General features: G+C 49.4%; 1 protein-coding gene across 1 annotated transcript in view; it reads right to left on the bottom strand.

Moving 5' to 3' along the window:
- Positions 1 to 5,908: 5,908 nt before the first annotated feature.
- Positions 5,909 to 9,090, bottom strand: part of Dnajb6 (DnaJ heat shock protein family (Hsp40) member B6) — a 58,399-nt gene continuing 55,217 nt past the window's right edge. The window contains exon 10 of the mRNA XM_005367468.3: positions 5,909 to 7,237. Within this exon, the coding sequence (XP_005367525.1) occupies positions 7,155 to 7,237 (83 nt within the window). The 3' untranslated portion in view covers positions 5,909 to 7,154. The remainder of the gene's footprint in view (positions 7,238 to 9,090) is intronic.

Below are 9,090 nucleotides of genomic sequence, written 5' to 3'. Positions count from 1 at the left end.
GGGTTTACAGTTTTTATACCCACAAAGACACAATCAGCAATTCTCTGGCAATAGCAAGGATACCAGGCATGCATTTTTCCGGGCTGAGAAGACAGATAAGGTTGACAAAGTGGGAACCTGTTATCTTACTTATGTCTCAGAGGGGGCGTGGCTGTGAAGCACCCAGGCAAGTCTGAAAAGGGTGAACAGAGTTAGTGGCTATGATTCCCAAGAGAGGGGAGAGGGAGTTTGGGAGTTGGTGTAACTGACAGATGTAGAAAAGGAAGGAAAATGTGGCAGTGCTGTGCACGGTCTGAGCACTTCCGCTCCGTGACGGCTAGGAATGCAGCCTTGTGGTAACCATGGTAACCAGCATACACTGCGGGAGGAAGGTAGGTGGCGTTGGTCTGCATTAGTATTTTCCTCAACTGTTAGCTGATTAAAGGGAACCTCTCAGTCCTAGAGATAACATCTAAGGTGGCTAGGTCAAAGAGGAAAGTGTGGGAGTGGAAAATCTGGAGACTGGCATTTCCAGCCTCCAGACCAAGCAGTGGCTTTGCTCCCGCTGACACCCATGTGAAGAGAATGTCTTTTCTCCAGTGCCTTTGGAGAATTCGAGGCACCCAGTATATATTTTATATATCAAGATTATACGGCCAAATGAAAAGTCATCCAGTATAACAGTACATGAGGGAGGTGTGCCCAATAACCGATCAATACACTGCTGGGGGTTTAAGGGTGAATCCCACCATGGAAGAGGAGAGCGCCATGGCTTCACAAGGGCTTTACAAAAGTGACAGTGACTATTCGAAAGGTAGGAATTCCCAAAGCTCTGCAAAGCTGAGTTTCCTCCACTGGAATGGCTGCTTTCCGTGGGTCAGTCTAGATGTGTTCTCACCACATGGTGCTGTGGACCGCACCACGCACGCCCTCCAGCATCCCCAGTCAGGAACCTCCCTGAGACAGTGGCTACGTGGCCCTGGCCTTGATACCCAGTAAACAGCAAGAGCAGCAGCATGAGAGAGCCACAACACACACCCACATACTAAAGGCCTTGTGATGGACTGGAAGGACCCTCCCTGGGGCTGCACACCCTGTGGTACTCATGGGCAAGCTGGCCTCCAAGAGCCAGCCCCACACCTCTGGCTCAGTCAAAAAGCCAGAGGGCACGTTAGCCCATCTGCCCAAACCTACACAGGTGAGCACTGATCACATAAATCAAAGTCACTTTCCCAGTATCAGGAAGATTTATTGTCCCATGTAACCAGTGCCATCTGGTGTCACTGCTCAAAGACTTTATCATCAGATAAAGTAAAAACCTTTATTTTATGCCATAAAAACCAAATTCTGCTTGTCTATTACGAGTACACACTGTGGGGAAGGCAAAGATCCACAACAAAAGGTGAGGGACGAAGCTGGACAAACTCCAAGCTCCAAGGCCCCAAACCATGGTAGTCCATCTGGTCAAGGAAGCTGCAAGAGGCAGGCGAAGCCTGAGTGTGGCTCCAGACTAGCAGAACGTATAGTGAGCATGGTACTGGACCGGTTGACAGCAAGAACAGGTAGTTATTTCCTAACAGTATTAGGAGCGAGACAGACAATGCAGAGGGACATTAGGAAAAAATGCTATCTACAAGAGGAACCAGCCCTGACCTTGGACTCATCCTCCTGCACCATGGGAAATAAATTTGTGATCTGAACCCCACTACAATCGCCACACAATATGCTCTCTGCTTTCCAAGAAAAATCCACAGCCTGCGGTCCAGGCAGGGGCAGCCCTGACGTAGCAGATAGAGGGAAAATGAACCCAGCAGCTGGACATCAATCTCATCCAGTCAGCATCCTGCAGATACCACCAAGGCCACAACTTAGTGCCCCCACCCAGGAGATGCTGGAGTCCTGGGAGTGGCTGAGCATCTAAGGTGTGCCCATGGTATCCCTACAGTACACATGAAAACAGGCTGCACAGTCAGCCCACCTTGTGTCCAGCCCATCCTCCAACTACACATGGGACAGAGGAAAATGCGGTCTTCTTTGCCACCTTCCAAGCTTCTGCTGCAGAAGCCGCTGTTCTATCTGCCTGTGCTTAAACCTCTTCTCTCAGTGCACCAGACATGCAGGATGGGGACCTCTGCCACTTCTAGAGTTTTGTCTTTAGCACAGATGCCTAAAGTTATGGTTAGGCTGGCTTTCCATGGCCATTACAGGCACTTCTTGTCCCTTCTCATCCTTCAGGAGCCAGGACTGTGGTACTCTGCTCTGCGGTGCAGGTCTCTGACAGAGGTGTGCCTAGTATGCATGAGGTCCTGAGTTCCATCCCCAACACCAGGCAAACAGCAAAGTAGCCCTGAAAGGAAGAACTTGGTGCAGATGGCCCTGGTAAGAGTCAGGCCTTGCATCCAGCCTTGTTCATGGTCTGTCAAGCAGTAGCTCTCTAAAGCACACGTGTGTGCATGCGTACACCACACACACACACACACACACACACACACACACGGCAGAGAGAACATGCCTGGCATGATGATGTACACTTCTATCTACACAGTGATTTCTAGGCCACCCAGGGCTACACAGTGAGACCCTGTCTCAAAAAAAGTAAAGAGGGGCTGGAGAGATGGCCTAGCGGTTAAGAGCAGTGACTGTTCTTCCAGAGGACCTGAGTTCAATTCCCAGCAACCACGTGGTGGCTCAAACCATCTGTAATGAGACCTGGTGCCCTCTTCTGGCCTGCAGGCATACATGGAGGTAGAATGTTGTATACATAACAAATAAATAAAATCTTTAAAAAAAAAAAAAGTAAAGGGGACTTGTGAATAGTTGGTCTGAGGAGCTGGTCAATATGTGATTAGGTCGGAGCTCAGAAAGAGACCATTCTGGGGGCTGAAGTGGTCAGAAGCCCTGGCTATTCTTCCAAAGAACCCAGTTCAATTCCCAGCACCCACATGGCAGCATACACATAAAATAAAGTAGAAAATAAAGTTTAAAAAGAAAGAGATTATTCTGGAGATGGGTGGAGGGAAAGGCTACAGAGGATACACTTAAATTGACATGTCGTGTCATGCACATTTTATTAGGAAAACTGCCCTATTTAACATTATTTGTTTATATTTTGTGTGTGTGGTTTGCCTACATGCATGTCTGGCAAAGTGCAAATGGAAACCAGACAATGACATTGGGTCCCTTGGCACTGGAATCCAGACAGTTGTGAACTGCCATGTGAGTGCTGAGAATTAAATCTGAATCTGAGTCTTCTAGAACTGTCTATTCTTAAGCATCTCTGGAAATATATATAGAGATAGATAGATAGATAGATAGATAGATAGATAGATAGATAGATAGATAGATAGATAGATAGATAGATAGATATAGAGAGATGTGTGTATACACACACACACATACATATATGTATATACATTGTGTGTGTCTGTGTGTGTGTGTGTGTGTGTGTGCAAGGAAGTAAGTAAATTATTTTAGCCAGGCGGTGGTAGGGCATACCTTCAGCACTCAGGAGGCAGAGGCAAGCAGATCTCCAAGTCAAAGGCAAGCCTTGTGTACAGAGCGAGTTCCAGAACAAACAGTCAGGGCTACACAGAGAAACCCTGCCTCTGGATTAAAGGCATGTGCCACCATGCCCAGCAAAATGAATAAAATAAATAAATAAAAAGTACGTTTTTGTAAAAAGAGGGGAAAAGCGGTACAAGGTAACATTCTAGACAGGTGGTAAAGGCTCCACTTTGATGATTCTGAGCGCTCAAGAAAAGCCACTTGGAGGCTATGGGCTGTTTTCTAGTGGTTTGCACGTGTGTAGCCTGTACCTGAGTGTCTATCACAACCCTCCACTGTGTGACAAAGAAGCCGAGGAAGGGATGTTTGGTTCTTAATCAACTTAGAGAAGATGGAGTGAGATGGACAAGACTGCACAGCAGAGCTAGCCCACAGCAGGGTCAGACCCTCGGGCTTCCCTGGAGGAGTACCCTTCCCTCACAACTAACTGCAGCCGCCACTGATTGTCAGCCCTGGGTTGCAGGCAGCACAGTGCTGGAGAAGTACTCTCCATTGAGATGAAAGATGTCAGGCACTCCTGAGGGAGGTGACACCACCCACCTGCCTAGAGAAAGCTCCACAGACAAGGCAGCATAGGGAGGCCACTGCCACAGGCTCAAGTCTCTTCTCAACCTGGGGCCTCTGGGGAAGGAGAGAGCTTGTCCACGTGGAGCCTGCTATATTTGACATAACCTACAGTGACCAACATTGGGCTGAGTCTCAGACAGGGTGGCACCATCCTGGGTGAGTCAGTTGACAGGGACATCGCAGGGGCAGCAGCTAGTCACAGACCCAGACTCACACAGGACAATCTCGGCATCATCTCTAGGGCAGAATACTGGAAAGGGGAAATCTCCACCAGTGGTAAGAGCTGTTCCAGACCTAGATCAGAGGCTACCAGATGACCCCCATTGCCAGGTAGGACACACACCAGGGAAGACCCTTGAGGAGGGGTGCAGGCAGGGACTGAATGTAAAAGTCAGTGGAATAAACTAGGTCCCCTCCCAAACGATCTGCAAAGTAAAACCATGTTCAAGCCATACATTACAACTTCCCTTCTGTGTGGGGAGGGGGTGGGAGGATGGGGCTGGGGCAGGAAGGGTGTGTCCTACTAAGTAGCCCTTACTGGCCTGGAACTATCCATGTAGACCAGGTTGGTCTCAAGCTCAGACTTCAGCCTGCTCTGCAGAGTTGCTGAAACACTGGGTAAAACTGGAGAGCCTTTCCAGAGAAGAGCATCACTTCCCAGGCTTCTCTAGCTGCCTACAGCTGTGAGACACCGTGCTCCAGACCAGGCTTCTCTAGCTGCCTACAGCTGTGAGACACCGTGCTCCAGACCTTGGGCCTTCACTGTGCTCAAATGACTATACTCACTCAGAGGGTGGGCTCTGAAGCCCATCACCAAAGACGGAAGGGACCGGACAGTACCAGGCAGGCCCAGAAGACCAGAGACAAGCCCGCACACAGTGTTGCTTGAGATGTGCAGGCGTTTGCCAAGCAGCATGGGTGTGCTGCACGTGCTACCTCTCTAGAAGGATCCTGCACTGACACACCAAGAGGCAGTGATCAGCCTGGACTGACTGACACACTGCAAACTTCTGAACACCTAGGGCTGACTGCGCAGCGCCCCAACCCGGGTGTGGACAGCAGCCCTAGCCTTTCTCTGGGTCTCCTCACCTAAGCACAGGCTGGTGCACAGTGGGCCCTGCACGGGCGCTGGCTCCTCCCTTTTGGCTGTCCCACTGCAGCAGCACTGCCCTTGGACTTGAGCTCCTCTGGAAAGCCAGGCTACCTAAACACATGCAGACTTGACACATACATGAACACTGTGTGCCTACTGGCTACAGGCCTGTGCCTCGCCTTAAAGGAGCGACCATGACGTCAACAGGTAGGCTTACCTGAAGTGGTCTCTCACATGTGCATCCTAGCACCTCCCCTTCAATACTGGAGACTTGAGCAATACATTGTTAAAGTCATGGGGCCAGGATGAGAAGCCACCCCTCCTCCAGGCTTCCAGCATGCTCACTCAGGCTGCTAATGTCCATAGAGCCACGCTCACAACTGTTCTTTGTATGGGACACACACACATCCTCTGCCCCAAACATGTCACTTTATCTTCCATAATCAGAAATGTGGGGGCTGGTGAGATAGCTCAATGGGTAAAAACAGTATTTGCCATCAAGTCTGACCACCCACGGAAGAAGGAGGGGACCAGCTCCCACAGCTGTCCTCTGACTTCCTCTGCCAAATGCACCACAGCGCGCCCTTGCACACACACAAAGTACAAATATATAAAACTGTGTATAAAAAAACATGCAAGATCTGCTTTTATTCTTCATAGTAACAGTTCAACTTGTAGGCAAGGAATGACCACACGAGAGCTGGGCTCAGTGATGTTTACATTTTATTTACGTTGGTAGCACTAAAATACATTATGCCTTGTGGGTCACATTTCCACAACACACATTAATACCAATTCACACTCCATGGTAACTGCCCACACCACCTCCCACTGAAACCAAGCAAACACAGCAAACACTTCACGGCCATCCCCTCAAACCTCAGGTGACTCTGCCCCAGGCTCCTAGCTATGGCAGTGCCTATAACTCAAAAAACTCCCCCTTTCCACACTGCTAGAGCCAAGTGCTGGCATCTCAAGTCCACCAACATTTAATGACACCCTCTCTTCTAAGAAGACAAAGTCCAAGCAACAGATCCTCATGGCCGAAAGGAAGGAACACATCCCCAAGAGGCACGCGTAGTCCAGAAATGAGACGGCATCGGAACTACCTGGTGCTCACAGTGCAAACGGCAGGTGAAGTGGCAGCATGGCATGGATTTGTGACAGGACGGTGTGCAGGGGCAGTGTTTGCAATCTGAAGAACTGAGGTCAAGCTTCTTGCTCGGTGGCTGATCGTTCTGCATGCACCTGTGTGGTTGTGTAAAGAGCCAGCAGCACTGACCTACGAAAGCTAGAAATGGTATTGCTAGGCAACACCTGTTGACTGAAGGGCAACTATTTCTCCAAGAAAAGATGAGATTTCCCAAAAACTAAACTACATTTGTTGTCAGTTTTTGACTACCTGGAGAAGATGAAGAGTTGAACAATAAGTACGAGGAAAGACTGTATCTGAAGTGGCTAGTGATGGCCTATGTTGCCAGAGTACTGAATCAAGCACCCTAAAACCCATGGCTCAAGGCGCAGCTTACATTACCTGTTAAGTTTCGCTGTACTAAAAACTGCCCGCTGTACCGCCGCCAGGAGACAGTCATGAACACATACCCAGCTCCCTACTGGGCCCTACTGGACTCCTACAGCTACAAACACCTCAGTGCGCAGAGCAGGGCTCGGCCTGCTGAAAAGAATGGGGCAGATCCTTACAACTCAAGAGGAAAATGCTACGGATTTAGTGCTGGGGAAAAGCAGAGTCACAAGGCTGAGGATGTGTCACAAGCTTACACTATGCGGGCCACCAGAGATTGTCACCTCCATCTCCAACACCCCTGCTCCTACCAATCCGTGGGCACATGTCCATAATCCTGCTAAGCGAAGCGGCACCGAAAGGATGCCGCTGCCGTGCACATGCGCACCACACATGAGAGCGGCTGCAGCGGCTGCCGCCAAGTTCAGCCTAGTGGTTCCCTTTGGTCGACTTCTTCTTCTTCGAGTCCTCTTTCTGCTTCTGCTTCTTCCTCTTGCCACCTTCCTTGAGCCCTAAGGAAACATGGCTTGTGAAACACTGCACACCAACAACTGCTTCCCCATGAGGCGCGTCACTCACTAGACACTTCCCCACGGACAGAGACAACAGAACAGTCATTCATGCTGTCCACATGCAAACACCAACTGTTTGGAATAGCAGGCTGAAGACCGTCCGTGGTACTCACAGAACATGACCATCACACAGTGTGCTACTCACAGCAAGCATCCTGCATTTACCCAGCAGCCCAGTCACAGAGCCAGCTCTGTGCAACAGGCTCCATCTCAGTCCTCAGAGGCCCTGCAAGGCCCTACCTGCAGAACGCACAGCCCTGTCACCTACTCTGCCAGGTCCACAGAGACCTTCCACAGCTCCCTCTGCAATGGACAGCCCACTCTCCCTGGAATACCACTGTCGTTTTTCCTGTCATTAAAGCACAACCTTACCAACTAAGGATGGAGGCTCAGTCTCCAGACATTTCCAATGAGCCAGAAATGAACGGCCTTGCCTTCAGTCCTGCAGAAGCTCTTAGACCCTGGCCACAATGAAGCTGGTAGGATGTGGGCCTCATGCTGAGGAAGAGCCACAAGAAATCTTAGATCCCCAACTTCTAGAACAGGCCCAATGACACCTCAAAATTCCCACAGTGAGATCCACCAAAATCCTAGCACATGCATTAGTTTGGCAGGCGGTGGCGCAAAGATGCAGGCCAGCAGCAGAGTTAGATGCAAGGTCCAGCTCTCTAAATTACAAGTCGTGCCCTGTGAAGAGGTCTGCTCTCCACACCACTACACAGGGCAGGGTCAAGTTCAGCAAGAAGGAAGGATAGGTCTACTCCTTCATATATGATTTTCCTCATGTTGGATAATTGCCATTTTTAATGGACATGTGTTCTTCACAGTTCACAGACCAATGCTGTGTACGGAATACACAAATGAAAAATGCCACTAATCCTTTCTCCAACAAGTTCAGCAGAACAAATTTTAAAGGTCACAGAATAGCCCACAAAGAAGAAAAAAGAAAAAAGTCAACATAACACATACTAAATCCAAGGCTCAGGGATACAGAGCTTACCCAGCACTTGGACAATCCAGTTTCACACACACACACACACACACACACACACACACACACACACACACACACAACATTTAAAGCCATGAAACTCCTGGGGGACTGACACGCCAGGTTGGCCTGAATTGCAAAGTCCTTCTTTATGAAGACACCTCAGTGAAAATCGCTTTCATTGAGGAAACTCCCCATCCTGATGGCAACCGGCCTGGCTCATCTAGACTGTACCTGACAGCTCTCTGGCTAATGTCCAATGGGAGCTGCCACTGGGAAATTCTGCACAAAGTTTCAAACTTGCCCAAGACTTATAAAACCAGGCAAAAACAACAGTAACAGCAAAACCACTGAAGGCTACACAGGCAGGAAGCCTGGCCCAGATCATCTTAGTTCTTCAACATGGCTCTCAGAATGTTAAGGGGAAAGGTCTGGTCTTAATCCTCCTGATCCAAACAGCAGCAGAGCACCAGACTTTGCAAAGCTTTCTGTGTTGCCTGGAGGACAGCGGCTTGCAGTACAGAGCAAGCTATGCTGCCCAAAGGTCACGGCTTTGTCGCTGTGGAAACCAGAAACCACTTTTGAACAGTAGCTAAGTTTCTAATGTCCTTCACGATGGGTTTGTTTTCACTTTGTTGATAACCCAAGTTCTCGTGGAGCTCAGGCGGCAATTTGGAGAACCCCACTTCAAACTGAGTCATCATTTCTGAGTGAGAAGGTAAGTGAAGGGGCTGCTCACGCTTTCCTATAGAAGGCAAGAGAAGGACTGCTCACACTAGGTACGTGAAGGACTGCTCACACT

Source organism: Microtus ochrogaster, unplaced genomic scaffold, assembly GCF_000317375.1.
Source record: "Microtus ochrogaster isolate Prairie Vole_2 unplaced genomic scaffold, MicOch1.0 UNK18, whole genome shotgun sequence".
In the NCBI taxonomy this organism is placed as follows: Eukaryota; Metazoa; Chordata; class Mammalia; order Rodentia; family Cricetidae; genus Microtus; species Microtus ochrogaster.
This window is presented reverse-complemented; position numbering and strand designations above follow the sequence as displayed.